Source organism: Coregonus clupeaformis, unplaced genomic scaffold, assembly GCF_020615455.1.
Source record: "Coregonus clupeaformis isolate EN_2021a unplaced genomic scaffold, ASM2061545v1 scaf1838, whole genome shotgun sequence".
NCBI lineage: Eukaryota > Metazoa > Chordata > Actinopteri > Salmoniformes > Salmonidae > Coregonus > Coregonus clupeaformis.
This window is the reverse complement of record NW_025535292.1, coordinates 21,460-44,083: the sequence shown is the minus strand read 5'-3', so window position 1 is coordinate 44,083 and position 22,624 is coordinate 21,460. Positions and strand designations below refer to the sequence as shown.

The 22,624-nt window shown below is 45.4% G+C and overlaps 1 protein-coding gene across 2 annotated transcripts; it reads left to right on the top strand.

The window, feature by feature from the left end:
• The first annotated feature begins 573 nt into the window (after positions 1 to 573).
• On the top strand, positions 574 to 20,279 carry LOC121554946 (desmin). Of its 2 annotated transcripts, none has more exons than XM_041868654.2 (9): positions 574 to 1,221; positions 6,651 to 6,711; positions 7,221 to 7,316; positions 10,474 to 10,635; positions 11,136 to 11,261; positions 12,739 to 12,959; positions 13,488 to 13,567; positions 15,157 to 15,242; positions 19,748 to 20,279. In XM_041868654.2, exons 1-9 carry the CDS (start codon positions 653 to 655, stop codon positions 19,787 to 19,789), a joined length of 1,443 nt encoding a protein of 480 aa, XP_041724588.1. In that variant the 5' UTR covers positions 574 to 652; the 3' UTR covers positions 19,790 to 20,279. The 2 variants fall into 2 exon arrangements, with proteins under 2 accessions (XP_041724588.1, XP_041724587.1); XM_041868653.2 differs by lacking the exon at positions 19,748 to 20,279 and adding an exon at positions 17,600 to 17,668.
• The last annotated feature ends 2,345 nt before the right edge of the window (positions 20,280 to 22,624 follow it).

The following is a 22,624-nucleotide window of genomic DNA, read 5'->3' as shown; positions in this document are numbered from 1 at the left end:
ATGCAGTCACGTTATGTTGCTAAGGCTATAGCTTATCTATTCATGTAGGCCTACTTATTTAGTAAGCTAGCTATATAGTTTGATAGCTAAGTAATTTAAGCTAGCTACCACTCTCTCTCTCTCTTCTCATGTCTCTCGCTATCTCTCTCTCATTTCTATTCCCACTCTTTGATTCAGGCTCTGGTTTCCAGTAGCAGAGTGGGCTACTCGGTCTATTTCTGTCCCTCTGATAGAGATGTGTAGGGTAATTTACGGTAACCGTAATCTCATGTTTTAAAGAGGGCCATGAGACTAACATCATCCCCCTCATCCCCTCACATCCCCTCACCCCCCATACCCACTTCCTACAACTCCTACACAGCCACTTCCTACACCCCCCCTCACTGGCTAGCTTCCACTCTGCTCCTGGAAACCAGAGCCTATGACAGCTGAATCAAAGAGTGGGAATAGAAATGAGAGAGAGATAGCGAGAGACATGAGAAGAGAGAGAGAGTGGGGTGATTGAGGGAGTTGGAGGGAGGGGGCTTGGCGTTATGGAGTGGGCGTTGTACGTCTACAAATAGCAAATCTGCTGTCCACCAGCCCCTCATTCAGTCCTCCACCTCCAACAGCAATCAAGTTCCTCCAGCCAGACCATCGGACAACGTCCACCATGAGCAAATCCTTCTCCTCCCAGTCCGCCCAGTCAGCCTCCTCCTACCGCCGCACCTTCGGCTCCGGTGTTGGATCCACCCCAAGCATGTCCTCCATGTTCTCCCACGGTGGGCGCGGCTCCTCCGGCTCGGCCCACATGTCCTCCAGAGTGTATGAGATGACCAAGACCTCCGCCCGCCCGAGCTACTCCTCCGGCGGCATCCGTTCCTCCTCCGGAGGCGCGATGCGCTCGTACGCCGGGATGGGTGAGAAGCTGGACTTCAACCTGGCCGACGCCACGAACCGCGACTTCCTGGACACCAGAACCAATGAGAAGGCAGAGCTGCAGCACCTGAACGACCGGTTCGCCAGCTACATTGAGAAGGTCCGTTTCCTGGAGCAACAGAACGCTACTCTGGTGGTGGAGATCGAGAGGCTGAGGGGCCGCGAGCCGACCCGCGTGGCCGAGATGTACGAGGAGGAAATGAGAGAGCTGAGGCGCCAGGTGGACGGCATGTCCAATGACCGAGCCCGCATAGAGGTGGAGAGAGACAACTTGGCTGATGACCTGCAGAAACTCAAACTCAGGTGAGAGGTCAGGGGTCAGGGGTCAAAACATACAGCAAATCAAATCTAAGTTTATTTGTCACATGCACAGGATACAGCAGGCAGGTTCAGTGAAATGCTAACCTGCAAGCTCTTCCTCAACAACGCAGTGTTCAATGAGAGAGACGTTAGTCAAATCACTGGCTAATACGCTCTTGATTAAGAAATCAAATGGCATGAGAGAAAAGCCACGTTAGTAAAAACTGAAGAGAGGAGGTTATTATATTCAGGAGCCACTGTTGGAAGACAATGGAAGTAGATTTAATTCAAACTGCATAAAGTAGAAGTTGGTAAAAACCCAAAGAGAATCCCTGAAACTACCTGTTAACTATTACTACTGTAAAACATTCTTCATGAACTTGTTCACTTGAGAAGTTTGGGCCGTTTGATTATGGGCCCCGAAATATATCAATATCGTGATATTCCAATAACTGTACGTTTTCTGTCTGGAACTACTTGAGATGTATCAATACACGACGGAACAGGTGTTGTCTGTTGTGCTGAGTGAAAGCCATTCCTTAGAATGTAGCCAAAGACTGATATGATCAGAATATGTGTATGTTTTTCTGCTGAATGAAAACCATTCCTTAGAATATAGGTTGAATGGGGAGTAATATTGTCCGAGCAGTGATTTGGTATCCTCCATCTTAGAGTGAGTAGGAAAACAACAGCCATGTCGTGTCGGGTGACGCACAGTGACGGTGTCAGTTGACATTGAAATGAACCAATGAATACTTGAAGTTCTCTCCTGCTTTGAGAAAATGCTTGAGAATGAATGCAGAAGAGATTGAGAAAGAGAATGTCAGAAAGAGGGTGCAGAAGACAGAAGACAGAAGAGAGCAGTGTGATTATACAGTGGGGGAAAAAAGTATTTAGTCAGCCACCAATTGTGCAAGTTCTCCCACTTAAAAAGATGAGAGAGGCCTGTAATTTTCATCATAGGTACACGTCAACTATGACAGACAAATTGAGAAAAAAAATTCCAGAAAATCACATTGTAGGATTTTTAATGAATTTATTTGCAAATTATGGTGGAAAATAAGTATTTGGTCACCTACAAACAAGCAAGATTTCTGGCTCTCACAGACCTGTAACTTCTTCTTTAAGAGGCTCCTCTGTCCTCCACTCGTTACCTGTATTAATGGCACCTGTTTGAACTTGTTATCAGTATATAAGACACCTGTCCACAACCTCAAACAGTCACACTCCAAACTCCACTATGGCCAAGACCAAAGAGCTGTCAAAGGACACCAGAAACAAAATTGTAGACCTGCACCAGGCTGGGAAGACTGAATCTTCAATAGGTAAGCAGCTTGGTTTGAAGAAATCAACTGTGGGAGCAATTATTAGGAAATGGAAGACATACAAGACCACTGATAATCTCCCTCGATCTGGGGCTCCACGCAAGATCTCACCCCGTGGGGTCAAAATTATCACAAGAACGGTGAGCAAAAATCCCAGAACCACACGGGGGGACCTAGTGAATGACCTGCAGAGAGCTGGGACCAAAGTAACAAAGCCTACCATCAGTAACACACTACGCCGCCAGGGACTCAAATCCTGCAGTGCCAGACGTGTCCCCCTGCTTAAGCCAGTACATGTCCAGGCCCGTCTGAAGTTTGCTAGAGTGCAGAAGTTTGCTAGACCTGTCTCAAAGAGTCCCCATAGTAGACAGACAGACAGACAGACAGACAGACAGACAGGCAGGCAGGCAGACAGGCAGACAGGCAGGCAGACAGGCAGACAGGCAGACAGGCAGACAGACAGACAGACAGACAGACAGACAGACAGACAGACAGAGACATGCAGAAAACAGAGACATGCAGAAAGACAGACAGACAGACAGACAGAGAGAGACAGACAGATAGACAGACCGAGACAGACAGACAGACCGAGACAGACAGACAGATAGACAGACAGACAGCCAGATAGACAGACAGACAGACAGACAGACAGACAGACAGACAGAGCAGGCAGGCAGGCAGACAGACAGACAGACAGACAGACAGACAGGCAGACAGGCAGACAGACAGACAGAGACAGACAGACAGGCAGAGACAGGCAGAGACAGGCAGACAGGCAGACAGGCAGACAGGCAGACAGATCGTCTTTGTCCAACAGTTGCTCAGAGCCCTTTACGAATCAGGAGTCCCAGAATACCATTCCCATATTAGACCACTATTCTTATCCATCCCAATTTACCCTGAGCGCCTGCCGTACCTCTCCTAAATATAACTATTTATCAGCAGGACTATTGGATGCTGTGTCTGACTCTGTGGAATGCAAGGCCTCATGAGAGTCTATACACAAACTGTGGGAGCGTTCAACAAGTTTCAAGTTTTTATTGTCACGTAAGACTAGTACAGTGAAAAGCCTTTCAGGCTCTTTCCCAACAATGCAGTAATCAATATCGGTAGTACGGTAGTAGGAAAAATTATGTAAAAAGCCAAGTAGAACACAAACACAGGAGAAATATAAATAAAAAGAACAGTTAGTGGTTTGACTGTTGTTAACAGACGTTTCTATGTAGAGGTACTGGATCAGCAGTGTCAAATCGTCTCTGGGTTTTTTTTCTCTCTGCACTGTAACAGCTGATGGAATCTATCTCCTTCAAGGCCTGTGTGGGAGGAGTTTGGATGCAGTGGGGAATGAGAGAGAGTCAAAATAGTGTGAAAGTGGAGGTTGGAAGGTTGAGGGTGGAATACACAGCTGCTGTGTGATACTGACCTCAGATCAACTCAGGGTTGGTATTCATAGTGTATTAGAGTATTATCTAGTATCCTAGATCAGTGCTCCTACCCTGAGACACATACAGTTCCTGCTCTGTAGTAGAACACTGCCTCCAGCTTCTGTCAGCTATACTTGCTCCCCTCTGTCTGTCTGCTCTGTAAAGGAGTTTATCGCCGATGGCAACATGAGACACACGGCGTGGTGGGAATCAGTCGCCTCCCCTGTGATCTAAACAGATTCCTGACATGCCTTAAGCCTGCCAACCATTATATGTGCCATTTATCAGACACTTTGATCCAGAGCAACTCACAGTCATGCATGCATACATTTAACGTATGGGTGGTCCCGGGAATCCAACCCACTATCCTGCCGTTGCAAGCACCATGCTCTACCAACTGAGCTACAGAGGACCACAGATAAGCAGAGTATCGCCGTGGGCTATAATAGGATACATACCCACAGTGTCAGTGATGTCTTTATCAACAGTAATGACACAGTGTAGGTGTCTGCATCAACAGTAATGACTGTCACGCCCTGGCTTTGGGACTCTGTTATGTTGAGCCAGGGTGTGTTGTTTCTTTGTGTTTTGTGTGCTAGGGTGATATTCTAGTTCATTTGTTTCTATGTTGGCCGGTGTGGTTCTCAATCAGAGGCAACGTGAATCAGCTGTTGCTTGTTGTCTCTGATTGGGAACCATACTTAGGCAGCCTGTTTTCCACAGTGTGTTGTGGGATCTTGTTCCGTTTGGTTTGTGTAACCGTAGGACTTCACGTTTCGTATCGTTTGTTGTTTTGTTCGTGTGATCATTCAAATTAAAAGTATGTTCGCATTCCACGCTGCGCCTTGGTCCTCTGTGTATGACGAGCGTGACAATGACACAGTGTAGGTGTCTTTATCAACAGTAATGACACAGTGTCTGCATCTACAGTAATGACACAGTGTAGGTGACGTCTGTATAAACAGAGCATGGTCAGCTATGTTTAGCCATTCAGGAAGCAACCAGGACACAAAAAGGATGTCAAATGATTTGTAGGGGTTATAACCATCTCTGTACCTCACTGCCCTCTCTGCTTTTGTGTTTGACCCTTGACCTGCCTTAGAACAGCTGCAGGGGTCCACCGCATGAAGAATGTGTGTCTCTGGAGGAAGGGTCCATTCCTCTGGTCACAGAGAGAGACTGTGCTTTAAAGATAAAGTGATAACGGCACATCATTAACTCTCCCCTGAGAGACTTCGTGTTTGTCCAAAATGGAGTTGCTTCCCAGCCTATATCTGCTGTGGAGTATACTCGGTGTAGTCTGCTGTTCAAACAGTGTAAAGTCTGCTGTTCAAACAGTTTAAAGTCTGCTGGTTCAACAGTGTAAAGTCTGCTGTTCAAACAGTGTAAAGTCTGCTGTTCAAACAGTGTAAAGTCTGCTGTTCAAACAGTTTAAAGTCTGCTGGTTCAACAGTGTAAAGTCTGCTGTTCAAACAGTGTAAAGTCTGCTGTTCAAACAGTGTAAAGTCTGCTGTTCAAACAGTGTAAAGTCTGTTGGTTCAACAGTGTAAAGTGGGCTGGTTCAACAGTGTAAAGTCTGCTGTTCAAACAGTGTAAAGTCTGCTGTTACAAATTGTTTGCATAGTCAATGTACACACAACACAGACACACACACTTACCCCATCAGACACGCCACCAGGGGTCTTTTCACAGTCCCCAGATCCAGAACAAATTCAAGGATACAGTATTATACAGAGCCATGAGTGCATGGAAATCCCTTCCATCTTATATAGCGCAAGTGAACAGCAAACCTGGTTTCGAAAAACAAATAAAGCAACACCTCACGGCATAACGCCTCTCCCCCATGTGACCTACTTGTTGTGTGTATGTACTGACGTATGTGTAACTGATAGATGCACACACACATTACATGTTCATGTTTTTAAAATGTATGTAAATTGTAAAGTATTTTGTCTGTAATGTCTTTTTCATTATGTGTTGGACCACAGTAAGACTAGCTGTCGGCTAATGGAGATCCTAATAAATCGAATCAAAATCACAACACCTACATACAGGCTCAGACAGGGAGGAAAATGTTGTCTCTGAATCTGTTTAACAGTCCAATTGAGCCTTTTCTTTAATATCTCCCTCCCTCCCTCTCTCTCCCTCCCTCCCTCCCTCCTCCCTCCCTCCCTCCCTCCCTCCCTCCCTCCTCCCTCCCTCCCTCCCTCCCTCCCTCCCTCCCTCCTCCCTCCCTCCCTCCCTCCCTCCTCCTCCCTCCCTCCTCCCTCCTCCCCTCCCATCTCTCTCCCTCCCTCCCTCCCTCCCTCCCTCCCTCCCTCCCTCCCTCCTCCCCTCTCCCTCCCTCCCTCCCTCCTCCCTCCCTCCCTCCCTCCCTCCCTCCCTCCCTCCCTCTCTCCCTCCCTCCTCTCTCCCTCCCTCCCTCCCTCCCTCCCTCCCTCCCTCCCTCTCTCCCTCCTCCCACTCTCCCTCCCTCCCTCCTCCCTCCCTCCCTCCCTCCCTCCCTCCCTCCCTCCCTCCCCTCCCTCCCTCCCTCTCTCTCTCTCTCTCTCCCCCTCCCTCCCTCCCTCCCTCCCTCCCTCCCTCCCTCCCTCCCTCCCTCCCTCCCTCTCTCTCTCTCTCCTCCCTCTCTCCCTCTCTCCCTTCTCCCTCCCTCCCTCCCTCCCTCTCTCCCTCCCTCCAGGCTGCAGGAGGAGATCCACCAGAAGGAAGAGGCAGAGAACAACCTGTCTGCTTTCAGAGCTGTGAGTCACACTTTCCTTCTCCTTCTCTCTTTCTTTGGCAGCCTTCAGAAATGTCTCTCTTCCCATAATGATCAATGAAATACATGCACTCAAGTTAGATCAACAATAACAGTGCCGAGTGTGACATCAACATGAACTGAAACTGCAATTGTTCCCCAGAGTAACTTCTGAGTCTCTCTCTCTCTCACTCTCTCTCTCTCACTCACTCTCTCTCTCTCTCTCTCTCTCTCTCTCTCCCTCTCTCTCTCCCTCTCTCTCTCCCTCTCTCTCTCTCACTCACTCTCACACTCTCTCTCTCTCTCTCTCTCTCTCTCACTCTCTCTCTCTCTCTCACTCACTCTCTCTCTCTCTCTCTCTCTCTCTCTCTCTCTCTCTCTCTCTCTCTCTCTCTCTCTCTCTCTCTCTCTCTCTCTCCCTCTCTCTCTCCCTCTCTCTCTCTCTCTCTCTCTCAGAAACGTAGACATTAAACATCCTCTACTATATCCACTGTTCTTGTTCTGTTTCGCTAGGATGTGGACTCTGCCACTCTGGCCAGGCTGGACCTGGAGAGACGCATTGAGAGCCTGCAGGAGGAGATCACCTTCCTCAAGAAGATTCATGAGGAGGTCAGTAGTGTCCCAGGGCCTTTATGTTTAACCCTTTTTTTCACCCTGCGATAGATTAGCGTCCTGTTCAGACTTGTACATCAAGCCTCACGCTACAGAAACAGGAGATATATGTGGTCCTCTGTAGCTCAGTTGGTAGAGCACGGCGCTTGTAACGCCAGGGTAGTGGGTTCGATCCCCGGGACCACCCATATACAAAAATTTATGCACGCATGACTGTAAGTCGCTTTGGATAAAAGCGTCTGCTAAATGGCATATTATTATTATATAATTACCCATAGGGCAGGAGCCTGTCTCAGACAAGGATACTTACTTATACCCTTTTAACACTACTGAGCCGAGCTGAGCCAAGCTGGGCCAAGCTGAACTGGGCTGGCTTGTTTACATATCTACCATAGTTGCTGGAACCATGCTACAAGGTCAACGTGAAAAGAAAATATACAAACCAGTACAGTGTGCTGCAGAAACAGGAGATATGAGCCATTCTGGTTCAGACAGGGCTTATTTACGCTACAGAAAATAGTATAATCGTCTCCACATCAGCCTATGTCAGTTCCCGTGCATTCTTTATCGTCAGACGTTCCCCCATTCGACCCTTCAATACACCAAACCTGCAGCTGTTCTTTCTGCTTGACATTTTCATGGTGGGGAACATAATGTAAATATAAAGACTGCATGTCGCTGACACAAACCCTTTGTGTCAGTATTTACCCCTAAATATACAGTTAGCTCAATATATACCCCTAAATATACAGTTAGCTCAATATATACCCCTAAATATACAGTTAGCTCAATATATACCCCTAAATATACAGTTAGCTGGAGTATCATATATGTGGCACTCACTGTTACTATAGAACAACATTGTAGGGCAAATATGACATGCATACTTACAGTAAACACACCACACCTACACAACCAACGATACACACCACACCACACCACACCACACCTACACAACCAACTATACACACCACACCACAGAACCAATGGTACACACCACACCACACAACCAACTATACACACCACACCACAGAACCAACTATACACACCACACCACAGAACCAACTATACACACCACACCACACAACCAACTATACACACCACACCACACAACCAACTATACACACCACACCACAGAACCAATGGTACACACCACACCACAGAACCAACTATACACACCACACCACACAACCAACGATACACACCACACCACACAACCAACTATACACACCACACCACACCACACCACAGAACCAACGATACACACCACACCACAGAACCAATGATACACACCACACCACACAACCAACTATACACACCACACCTACACAACCAACGATACACACCACACCACACAACCAACGATACACACCACACCACAGAACCAATGATACACACCACACCACACAACCAACTATACACACCACACCACACAACCAACTATACACACCACACCACAGAACCAATGGTACACACCACACCACAGAACCAACGATACACACCACACCACAGAACCAACGATACACACCACACCACACAACCAACTATACACACCACACCACAGAACCAATGGTACACACCACACCACAGAACCAACGATACACACCACACCACACAACCAACTATACACACCACACCACACAACCAACTATACACACCACACCACAGAACCAATGATACACACCACACCACACAACCACCTATACACACCACACCACAGAACCAATGATACACACCACACCACACAACCAACTATACACACCACACCACACCACACCACACCACACCACACCACACCACACCACACCACACCACACCACACCTACACAACCAACTATACACACCACACCACACCACACCACACCTACACAACCAACTATACACACCACACCACACCACACCACACAACCAACTATACACACCACACCACAGAACCAATGATACACACCACACCACAGAACCAACGATACACACCACAACACACAACCAACTATACACACCACACCACAGAACCAATGATACACACCACACCACACAACCAACTATACACACCACAGAACCAATGATACACACCACACCACACCACACCACACAACCAACTATACACACCACACAACCAACTATACACACCACACCACACCACACCACACCTACACAACCAACTATACACACCACACCACACCACACCACACCTACACAACCAACTATACACACCACACCACACCACACAACCAACTATACACACCACACCACAGAACCAATGATACACACCACACCACACAACCAACTATACACACCACACCACACCACACCACACAACCAACTATACACACCACACCACACCACACCACACAACCAACTATACACACCACACCACACCACACCACACCACACCTACACAACCACCTATACACACCACACCACACCACACCTACACAACCAACTATACACACCACACCACACCACACCACACAACCAACTATACACACCACACCACACAACCAACTATACACACCACACCACACCACACAACCAACTATACACACCACACCACACCACACCACACCACACCACTAACCATACAGCTCCACTGCGTACAGTGGATGGGGAGAGGGACTTTTCTAGTTTCTTAAGCCAGAAGTCCTTTCATGCTCTCTCTTCTTCCCCCTGACATTTGACTTTAGAGAAATGCTGGCATGTATCAGCTGGTTCGTGACATGGAGGGCCCTCTGGCATGTTATTCAACACATGCACAGCTAAAATTAAACTATGAGAGAGACAGAGACCATTGGTCCTGTATATGAAGGACAGAGAGAGAGAGAGCATTGGTCCTGTATATGAAGGACAGAGAGAGAGAGACCATTGGTCCTGTATATGAAGGACAGAGAGAGAGAGACCATTGGTCCTGTATATGAAGGACAGAGAGAGAGAGAGCATTGGTCCTGTATATGTATTGTAGGAGCCAGGGTTCTTCCTGATGGGGCGGCATAGTCAGTGTAACTCTGGGCCGTATGTATCGTCAATAAATGAGGAAAGTGGAGGAAAATAATTGCTGTTAATGCTAAAGGCTGATAATCTAAATTAAATCCTGTATGTACCCCGACCCCTAACCTCTGAACTCTGACCTCTGAACTCTATCCTCTGACCCCTGCAGGAGATCCATGAGCTGACGAGCCAGATGCAGGAGACCTCAGTACAGGTCCAGATGGACATGACCAAACCGGACCTGACCGCTGCCCTCAGGGACATCCGCATGCAGTACGAGGGCATCGCCGCCAAGAACATCTCAGAGGCAGAGGACTGGTACAAGTCCAAGGTAAACACCACCTATAAAACACAGTAGTATTATATATTCTGGTAGAGTACAGAGGACTGGTACAAGTCCAAGGTAAACACCACCTATAATACACATTAGTATTATATATTATGGTACAGTACAGAGAACAGGTACAAGTCCAAGGTAAACACTAGAAATATGGGCGGGTAGTTAGAGAGGCTTGCTGCCATCGGATTGGTTGAGGTAATTGGTTTAGGACAACACAGAAGGGGATTGGAGACTATTCCGTTTCAATTCAGTGAATTAATTACGTTGAAATTTGAATTAAATTGACTGCATTGCAATTAAATGAAATCGACCCCAAGTCCCCAACCCTGGCAAAGAACATGTGACTGCCAGTACTTGAAGTAAAGCAGGGCCAGATGAGCCAAAGCTGGATATGATATGTGGACTGTGACAGTAGCTCAGCTGACTACATCGGCACTACTAGACAGTGACAGTAGCATCTATTCTAACACATGTCTCCACCTCCTCTCCAGGTGTCAGACCTGAACCAGGCTGTGAACAAGAACAACGATGCTCTGAGACAGGCCAAACAGGAGAGCATGGAGTTCAGACACCAGATCCAGTCCTACACCTGCGAGATCGACTCTCTCAAGGGAACCGTGAGTACTCTATTACTACATCCTACTCTATATCCTCCTGGACTATTACTACATCCTACTCTACATCCTCCTGGACTATTACTCCATCCTACTCTACATCCTCCTGGACTATTACTACATCCTACTCTATATCCTCCTGGACTATTACTACATCCTACTCTACATCCTCCTGGACTATTACTACATCCTACTCTATATATCCTCCTGGACTATTACTACATCCTACTCTATATCCTCCTGGACTATTACTACATCCTACTCTATATATCCTCCTGGACTATTACTACATCCTACTCTATATCCTCCTGGACTATTACTACATCCTACTCTATATCCTCCTGGACTATTACTACATCCTACTCTACATCCTCCTGGACTATTACTACTTCCTACTCTATATCCTCCTGGACTATTACTACTTCCTACTCTACATCCTCCTGGACTATTACTACATCCTACTCTACATCCTCCTGGACTATTACTACATCCTACTCTATATATCCTCCTGGACTATTACTACATCCTACTCTACATCCTCCTGGACTATTACTACATCCTACTCTATATCCTCCTGGACTATTACTACTTCCTACTCTACATCCTCCTGGACTATTACTACTTCCTACTCTACATCCTCCTGGACTATTACTACATCCTACTCTACATCCTCCTGGACTATTACTACATCCTACTCTATATATCCTCCTGGACTATTACTACATCCTACTCTACATCCTCCTGGACTATTACTACATCCTACTCTATATATCCTCCTGGACTATTACTACATCCTACTCTATATCCTCCTGGAATATTACTACATCCTACTCTATATATCCTCCTGGACTATTACTACATCCTACTCTACATCCTCCTGGACTATTACTACATCCTACTCTATATATCCTCCTGGACTATTACTACATCCTACTCTATATCCTCCTACACTATTACTACATCCTACTCTATATATCCTCCTGGACTATTACTACATCCTACTCTATATCCTCCTGGACTATTACTACATCCTACTCTATATATCCTCCTGGACTATTACTACATCCTACTCTATATCCTCCTGGACTATTACTACTTCCTACTCTATATCCTCCTGGACTATTACTACATCCTATTCTACATCCTCCTGGACTATTACTACATCCTACTCTATATCCTCCTGGACTAAGTGTACTCTTGTTTGCTTCCCTTCATGGATTTGACAGGAAAGGATTGGTGTAGGAAATATGTTAGAAACTCCCTCTAGCAATGGCTTACACCAATCCAATGCTTTTAAATGTCTGGGGAGTAGTACATACTTCAGGACAATTCCCTAACCTATCATCACTTCTGGACAATTCCCTAACCTATCATCACTTTAAGCATCTCTCCACAGGCTCCCCTCTCAATCTAACTATGATGCCTGTTTACCCACCTTCCTGTTTATGTAATCACCCCTCTCTCTCTCTCCCCCCTACAGAACGAGTCTCTGCTGAGGCAGATGAGGGAGATGGAGGATCGTCTGGGAAACGAGTCTGGAGGTTACCAGGACTCCATCACCCGTCTGGAGGCTGAGATCGCCAAGATGAAGGATGATATGGCTCGCCACCTCAGAGAGTACCAGGACCTGCTCAACGTCAAGATGGCCCTGGACATAGAGATCGCTACCTACAGGAAACTACTGGAGGGAGAGGAGAGCAGGTAGGAGAGAGGGAGGAGTAGGGAGAGGGATAGAGAAGAGGGAGGGGAGGAGTAGGGGGAGGAGAAGGGGGAGGAGCAGGGGAGGGCTAGAGAAGAGGGAGGAGAGGAGTAGGGGAAGGGCAGGGGGAGGAGCAGGGGAGGGCTAGAGAAGAGGGAGGGGAGGTGTAGGGGGAGGAGCAGGGGGAGGGATAGAGAAGAGGGAGGGGAGGAGTAGGGGGAGGAGCATGGGGAGGAGCAGGGGGAGGGATAGAGAAGAGTGACAGATGGCCCTGGACATAGAGATCGCTACCTAACAGGTGATCAACAGTATTAGGAAGTGGAGTAGGTTCTGAATGCTTATGTAGTGAAAGAGAGCTAGAAGGATAGATGGTATAGATAGAGAGAGAGAGAGAGTGGGGGGACGGGGGCATGGTAGGGAGAGGCAGGATAGAGGGTGAGGACATGCTGTAAGTGAGTGAATAAGGTTATCATAAACTGGTCATTTCACCTGTAATTAACTGTTCTGTTGGTCTTCACTGTCTTCCCCAGAATCACTGTATCTGGCTCCCAGTCTTCCCACTCAGGCTCCCGCTCTAATGCCTCATTATATTCCACTGTTGGATTCAGAGGTGACTACTGTAAACACACTTCCTCACAACTGTCAGCAATGAGTACTATATGACACATGTACAGGAAGTTAAAGTAAGGGGTCGTGACAGGAACCTGAGAGAAGCATCACAACTTCACCACAAGGTGGAGTAGCTGTACCATGAATTCATGCATTTCAGATATCGACATCACTGAGACCACAATCAATTAAATGAAAACAATTGAGCATGATTGAAGTTAATTGATTGATTGATTGATTGATTGATTGATTGATTGGGGGTAATTCAACTGTGGCTTTTTGGGTTAGGTTGAGGCAGAACGAATCATATACACAACTCTGGGTTGGTGTTGATGTTAGCTTGGTGTTGTGTTTCTGTTAGCTTGGTGTTGTGTTTCTGTTAGGTTGGTTTTGTGTTTCTGTTAGTATAAGGTTGTCTTACCTCCTGTCCGATCCATCCACAGAGACCAGCCCAGACGATGTGTTTCTGTTAGCTTGGTGTTGTGTTTCTGTTAGCTTGGTGTTGTGTTTCTGTTAGTATAAGGTTGTCTTACCTCCTGTCCGATCCATCCACAGAGACCAGCCCAGACGATGTGTTTCTGTTAGCTTGGTGTTGTGTTTCTGTTAGCTTGGTTTTGTGTTTCTGTTAGTATAAGGTTGTCTTACCTCCTGTCCGATCCCATCCACAGAGACCAGCCCAGACGATGTGTTTCTGTTAGCTTGGTGTTGTGTTTCTGTTAGGTTGGTTTTGTGTTTCTGTTAGTATAAGGTTGTCTTACCCCTGTCCGATCCCATCCACAGAGACCAGCCCAGACGATATGTTTCTGTTAGCTTGGTGTTGTGTTTCTGTTAGGTTGGTTTTGTGTTTCTGTTAGTATAAGGTTGTCTTACCCCTGTCCGATCCCATCCACAGAGACCAGCCCAGACGATGTGTTTCTGTTAGCTTGGTGTTGTGTTTCTGTTAGGTTGGTTTTGTGTTTCTGTTAGTATAAGGTTGTCTTACCTCCTGTCCGATCCCATCCACAGAGACCAGCCCAGACGATGTGTTTCTGTTAGCTTGGTGTTGTGTTTCTGTTAGCTTGGTGTTGTGTTTCTGTTAGCTTGGTGTTGTGTTTCTGTTAGCTTGGTGTTGTGTTTCTGTTAGTATAAGGTTGTCTTACCTCTGTCCGATCCCATCCACAGAGACCAGCCCAGACGATGTGTTTCTGTTAGCTTGGTGTTGTGTTTCTGTTAGCTTGGTTTTGTGTTTCTGTTAGTATAAGGTTGTCTTACCTCCTGTCCAATCCCATCCACAGAGACCAGCCCAGACGATGTGTTTCTGTTAGTATAAGGTTGTCTTACCTCCTGTCCAATCCCATCCACAGAGACCAGCCCAGACGATGTGTTTCTGTTAGCTTGGTGTTGTGTTTCTGTTAGCTTGGTGTTGTGTTTCTGTTAGTATAAGGTTGTCTTACCTCTGTCCGATCCCATCCACAGAGACCAGCCCAGACGATGTGTTTCTGTTAGCTTGGTGTTGTGTTTCTGTTAGCTTGGTGTTGTGTTTCTGTTAGCTTGGTGTTGTGTTTCTTTTAGTATAAGGTTGTCTTACCTCCTGTCCGATCCCATCCACAGAGACCAGCCCAGACGCGGGGCGATCATCAGAGGTCCACTCCAAGAAGACTGTTCTGATCAAGACCATCGAGACCCGCGATGGAGAGGTGAGATAAACGCACACAGAAGATACTTAGGACCAATATCGGCTCAGTCCCAAATAACACCCTATTCCCTATATAGCGAACTACTTTTGATCAGGGTGAAAAGTAGTGCACTTTATAGGGAATACATTTTACATTTACGTCATTTAGCAGACGCTCTTATCCAGAGCGACTTACAAATTGGTGCATTCACCTTATGATAGCCAGTGGGACAACCACTTTTTTTTTATGGGGGGGTGGGGGAGGGGGGGGTAGAAGGATTACTTTATACTATTCCAGGTATTCCTTAAAGAGGTAGGGTTTCAAGTGTCTCCGGAAGGTGGTGAGTGACTCCGCTGTCCTGGCGTTGTGGGGGAGCTTGTTCCACCATTGGGGTGCCAGAGCAGCGAAGAGCTTTGACTGGGCTGAGCGGGAACCGTGCTTCCGTAGAGGTAGGGGGGCTAGCAGGCCAGAGGTGGATGAACGTAGTGCCCTCGTTTGGGTGTAGGGTCTGATCAGAGCCTGAAGGTAAGGAGGTGCCGTTCCCCTCACAGCTCAGTAGGCAAGCACCATGGTCTTGTAGTAGATCGAGCCTCAACTGGAAGCCAGTGGAGTGTGCGGAGGAGCGGGGTGACATGAGAGAACTTGGGAAGGTTGAACACCAGACGGGCTGCAGCGTTCTGGATAAGTTGTTGGGGTATAATGGCACAGGCAGGGAGCCCAGCCAACAGCGAGTTGCAGTAATCCAGACGGGAGATGACAAGTGCCTGGATTAGGACCTGTGCCGCTTTCTGTGTAAGGTAGGGTCGTACTCTGCGAAAGTTGTAGAGCATGAACCTGCAGGATCGGGTCACTGCTTTGATGTTAGCGGAGAACGACAGGGTGTTGTCCAGGGTCACGCCAAGGTTCTTTGCACTCTGGGAGGAGGACACAATGGAGTTGTCAACCGTGATGGCAGCTCCGTCTTGCCGAGGTTCAGCTTGAGGTGGTGATTCAACATCCACACTGATATGTCTGCCAGACATGCAGAGATGCAATTCACCACCTGGTTATCAGAAGGGGGAAAGGAGAAAATTAATTGTGTGTCATCTGCGTAGCAATGATAGGAGAGACCATGTGAGGATATGACAGAGCCAAGTGACTTGGTGTATAGAGAGAATAGGAGAGGGCCTATAACTGAGCCCTGGGGGACACCAGTGGTGAGAGCACGTGGTGCGGAGACAGATTCTCGCCACGCCACCTGGTAGGAGCGACCTGTCATGTAGGACGTAATCCAAGAGTGAGCAGCGCCAGAGATGCCCAACTCGGAGAGGGTGGAGAGGAGGATCTGATGGTTCACAGTATCAAAGGCAGCAGACAGGTCTAGAAGGATAAGAGCAGAGGAGAGAGAGTTATCTTTAGCAGTGCGGAGAGCCTCCGTGACACAGAGAAGAGCAGTCTCAGTTGAATGACCAGTCTTGAAACCTGACCGGTTTGGATCAAGAAGGTCATTCTGAGAGAGATAGCAGGAGAGTTGGCTAGAGATGGCACGCTCAAGAGTTTAGGAGAGAAAAGAAAGAGGGATACTGGTCTGTAGTTGTTGACATCGGAGGGATCGAGTGTTGGTTTTTTGAGGAGGGGTGCAACTCTCGCTCTCTTGAAGACGGAAGGGACATGGCCAGCGGTCAAGGATGAGTTGATGAGCGAGGTGAGGTAAGGGAGAAGGTCTCCGGAAATGGTCTGGAGAAGAGAGGAGGGGATAGGTTCAAGCGGGCAGGTTGTTGGGCGGCCGGCCGTCACAAGTCGCAAGATTTCATCTGGAGAGAGAGGGGAGAAAGAAGTCAAAGCATAGGGTAGGGCAGTGTGAGCAGGACCAGCGGTGTCATTTGACTTAACAAATGAGGATTGGATGTCGTCAACCTTCCTTTCAAAATGGTTGACGAAGTCATCCACAGAGAGGGAGGAGGGAGGGGGAGGAGGAGGAGGATTCAGCAGGGAGGAGAAGGTGGCAAAGAGCTTCCTAGGGTTAGAGGCAGAGGCTTGGAATTTAGAGTGGTAGAAAGTGGCTTTAGCAGCGGAAACAGAGGAAGAGAATGTAGAGAGGAGGGAGTGAAAAGATGACAGGTCCGCAGGGAGTCTAGTTTTGTAGGGTACACTACTTTTGATCAGGGCACCCATAGGGCTCTGTTCAAAAGTAGTGCGCTATATATGGAATAGGGTGCCATTTGGGACGCGTCCATGGAAACCCACAGCTGACAGTCAATCAGTAGGGGAAAGTACCACTCATATAGTCATGCAGGCCTAGCTAATAAAGGCAGACATAATATTTCGTAGCCTTACAGCTAATCAATGTGGAGGAAATCAACATTTTGTATTCATTTCCTTCATTCATTTTGTTCTAGATTACATATTCAATGAGCGATGGTGCTAGTGCTCCGTGTGTAAGTGCAGTTTAAATCTCAACTGTTGACCAACCACCTTTAATTAACACACTTCTCCTATCCTCACCCCCTCAGTACTAAACCTGTTGGCTATGGAGGACACACTACTCTTCACATTAAACTACAGATGTGTATTGTCCTGTCCTGTCCACACTGTAACGGTCTCTAATGTAGAGTACTCTGATATGTGTTCCATGTATGTGGCCCATAAAAACTAAAGGCTGTTTTATCAACAAAAATTTTTTTCAAGAGTTAGCCAGCCGAGCAAGTAAGGTATTTCCTACTTCTGTGCGATAGAAGCGATGTGAAGTAGGCCTAATATACACTGAACAAAAATATAAAAAACAAGTGTTTGTCCCATGTTTTATGAGCTGAAATAGAAGATCCCAGAAATGTTCCATACACACAAAAAGCTTATTTCTCTCAAATGTTGTGCACAAATTTGTTTACATCCCTGTTAGTGAGCATTTCTCCTTTGCGAATATAATCCATCCACCTGACAGGTGTGGCATATCAAGAAGCTGATTAAACGGCATGATCATTACACAGGTGCACCTTGTACTAGGGGCAATAAAAGGCCACTCTAAAATGTTCAGTTTTGACACACAACACAATGCCACAGATGTCTCAAGTTTTGAGGGAGCGTGCAATTGGAATGCTGACTGCAGGAATGTCCACCAGAGCTGTTGCCAGAGCATTGAATATTCATTTCTCTACCCTAAGCCGCCTCCAACGTAATTTTAGAGAATTTGGCAGTATGTCCATCCGGCCTCACAACCGCAGACCACATGTATGGCGTTGTGTGGGCGAGCGGTTGGTGATGTCATCGTTGTGAACAGAGTGCCCCATGGTGGCGGTGGGGTTATGGTATGGGCAGACATAAGCTACGGACAACGAACAGAAGTGCATTTTATCGATGGCAATTTGAATGCACAGAGATACCGTGATGAGATCCTGAGGTCCATTGTCGTGCCATTCATCCGCCACCATCACCTCATGTTTGAGCATGATAATGCACAGCCACATTTCGCAAGGATCTGTACACAATTCCTGGAAGCTGAAAATGTCCCAGTTCTTCCATGGCCTGCATACTCACCAGACATGTCAAACATTGAGCATGTTTGGGATGCTCTGGATCAAAGTGTACGACAGCGTGTTCCAATTCCCACCAATATCCAGCAACTTTGCACAGCCATTGAAGAGGAGTGGGACAACATTCCACAGGCCACAATCAACAGCCTGATCAACTCCATGCGAAGGAGATGTGTCACGCTGCAAAAGGCAAATGGTGGTCACACCAGATACTGACTGGTTTTCTGATCCACGCCCCCTTCCTTTTTTTAAAGGTATCTGTGACCAACAGATGCATATCTTTATTCCCAGTCATTTGAAATCCATAGATTAGGGCCTAATGAATTTATTTCAATTGACTGATTTCCTTATATGAACTGTAACTCAGTAAAATCTTTGAAATTGTTGCATGTTGCATTTATATTTTTGTTCAGTACAGTAATTTCTGCTAGATAGCTTTGTAAATGAATACAAGACAATGTTGCATTCTCCGCGTTGCCAGTGATGGCCAGCCCACATTCTGATACACATCACAGTGATGTGTAAAATCGCTCACCCGTAATAAAATGCAGTGTGCTATTATAAACAGCATTCAATGCTTTTGAAGAAGTGGCAGCAGCGTTCATATAGATTATGTCGTCATGGTGAAGGGCTGACAGGAAAGTCAACTGAACAATTGTTTTCCTACTATCAAGAGAAAGGCACAACCTATATCTGTTTAATTCTCAGCTTCTTCATTAGCTCATCTATATGTGTTTTAAATGACAACTTGTCATCAATCCAAATGCCAAGGTATTTATATGAGGGGACTCGTACACTATTGTATTTTGTACTATGTTGTATTTTGTAAATTGTGTGTAATTGTGAGATGCAGGGCTCCCTTGCGAAAGAGATCTTGGTCTCAATGGGACTTCCTATTGAAATAAAGGTTCAATTTAAACAATTAAATACGCTGCACTGTGTCTCTCTAAACCATCTGTTTGTTGTCTCTATGTGCTTGACCTTTCCACCCTGACTGACTGTCCTCTGCTCCCACAGGTGGTCAGTGAATCTACACAGCAGCAGCAGGACATCATGTAAACAACAACAACAACAAGTTTAAATTAGGATTGATGTTTACATAACAAGATACAAGGGGTTCTCTAGCTACCGTTTCTAAGGAAAGCCTATTTTAAAAGGTCTCTCTTTGAGAGGGAGTGAGGTACGAACACCTTACGAAGGTGTTATAATCACCTTATGCAGGGTTATGACCGCCATAGGAATGTTTATAACTCATTAACTCCTACTAATCAGATGTTATATGACCCATCACCAAAGGAGAAGAACACAGGAGAAGACAATGTTACAGTAATCAGGAAGGTGGGAACAAGGTGGAGTGGAAGTCAAGTCATGCCCTGGCCAGAACAGGAACACGCATGGCTAGACGGGAGCGCCAGAATGTCAAGAATAGGATTTCTGTAGTGCACGTTTTTTGCAAGTGTGTGTGTGTGGGTGGGTCTCTTTGCTTCACAATGTTTCACAGTGCCAATGATTTGAAAATAAAGATATATACGGTATCTTCAAAAAAGAATTCTATTGATTCGATTGATTTTGCTCTGGTAACTTCATTAGTCAAGCATGAGTCATATTTTGGTGTGTATCCCAAATGGCACCCTGTTCCCTTTATAGTGCACTACTTTTGACCATGGTCCATAGGGCTCATAGGGTTCTGGTCAAAAATAGGAAATATTGTGCTATTTGGGATGGCCATTTGGGAAATTAAAACAGAGATGGTGTTATTAATGAGCTACTCATTCCTTGTTTCATTTGTTTTATTACATTATAAGAGATCCCAGTGTATTACAATGGTGTAGCAATGATTTCATTTCCTAGTCTTCATAATAACAGGAGGTGGTAATACTAGTCTTCATAATAACAGGAGGTAATACTAGTCTTCATAATAACAGGAGGAGGTAATACTAGTCTTCATAATAACAGGAGGAGGTAATAATAGTCTTCATAATAACAGGAGGTAATACTAGTCTTCATAATAACAGGAGGAGGTAATACTAGTCTTCATAATAACAGGAGGAGGTAATACTAGTCTTCATAATAACAGGAGGAGGTAATACTAGTCTTCATAATAACAGGAGGAGGTAATACTAGTCTTCATAATAACAGGAGGAGGTAATAATAGTCTTCATAATAACAGGAGGTAATACTAGTTTTCATAATAACAGGAGGAGGTAATACTAGTCTTCATAATAACAGGAGGAGGTAATACTAGTCTTCATAATAACAGGAGGAGGTAATACTAGTCTTCATAATAACAGGAGGTAATACTAGTCTTCATAATAACAGGAGGAGGTAATACTAGTCTTCATAATAACAGGAGGAGGTAATACTAGTCTTCATAATAACAGGAGGAGGTAATACTAGTCTTCATAATAACAGGAGGAGGTAATACTAGTCTTCATAATAACAGGAGGAGTAATACTAGTCTTCATAATAACAGGAGGAGGTAATACTAGTCTTCATAATAACAGGAGGAGGTAATACTAGTCTTCATAATAACAGGAGGAGGTAATACTAGTCTTCATAATAACAGGAGGTAATACTAGTCTTCATAATAACAGGAGGAGGTAATACTAGTCTTCATAATAACAGGAGGAGGTAATACTAGTCTTCATAATAACAGGAGGAGGTAATACTAGTCTTCATAATAACAGGAGGAGGTAATATTAGTCTTCATAATAACAGGAGGAGGTAATACTAGTCTTCATAATAACAGGAGGAGGTAATACTAGTCATCATAATAACAGGAGGAGGTAATACTAGTCTTCATAATAACAGGAGGAGGTAATACTAGTCTTCATAATAACAGGAGGAGGTAATACTAGTCTTCATAATAACAGGAGGTAATACTAGTCTTCATAATAACATGAGGAGGTAATACTAGTCTTCATAATAACAGGAGGAGGTAATACTAGTCTTCATAATAACAGGAGGAGGTAATACTAGTCTTCATAATAACAGGAGGTAATACTAGTCTTCATAATAACAGGAGGAGGTAATACTAGTCTTCATAATAACATGAGGAGGTAATAGTAGTCTTCATAATAACAGGAGGAGGTAATACTAGTCTTCATAATAACAGGAGGTAATACTAGTCTTCATAATAACAGGAGGTAATACTAGTCTTCATAATAACAGGAGGAGGTAATACTAGTCTTCATAATAACAGGAGGTAATACTAGTCTTCATAATAACAGGAGGAGGTAATACTAGTCTTCATAATAACAGGAGGAGGTAATACTAGTCTTCATAATAACAGGAGGAGGTAATACTAGTCTTCATAATAACAGGAGGAGGTAATACTAGTCTTCATAATAACAGGAGGTAATACTAGTCTTCATAATAACAGGAGGAGGTAATACTAGTCTTCATAATAACAGGAGGAGGTAATACTAGTCTTCATAATAACAGGAGGTAATACTAGTCTTCATAATAACAGGAGGAGGTAATACTAGTCTTCATAATAACAGGAGGAGGTAATACTAGTCTTCATAATAACAGGAGGAGGTAATACTAGTCTTCATAATAACAGGAGGAGGTAATACTAGTCTTCATAATAACAGGAGGAGTAATACTAGTCTTCATAATAACAGGAGGAGGTAATACTAGTCTTCATAATAACAGGAGGAGGTAATACTAGTCTTCATAATAACAGGAGGGTAATACTAGTCTTCATAATAACAGGAGGTAATACTAGTCTTCATAATAACAGGAGGAGGTAATACTAGTCTTCATAATAACAGGAGGAGGTAATACTAGTCTTCATAATAACAGGAGGAGGTAATACTAGTCTTCATAATAACAGGAGGAGGTAATACTAGTCTTCATAATAACAGGAGGAGGTAATACTAGTCTTCATAA

Bases quoted from the DNA above. Each gene is read 5' to 3' on its own strand.
- LOC121554946 (XM_041868653.2), top strand. From the start codon at position 653: ATGAGCAAATCCTTCTCCTCCCAGTCCGCCCAGTCAGCCTCCTCCTAC. The intron at 6,712-7,220 runs GTGAGTCACACT...CTGTTTCGCTAG, and splicing joins ACCTGTCTGCTTTCAGAGCT to GATGTGGACTCTGCCACTCT. The intron at 7,317-10,473 runs GTCAGTAGTGTC...TGACCCCTGCAG, and splicing joins TCAAGAAGATTCATGAGGAG to GAGATCCATGAGCTGACGAG.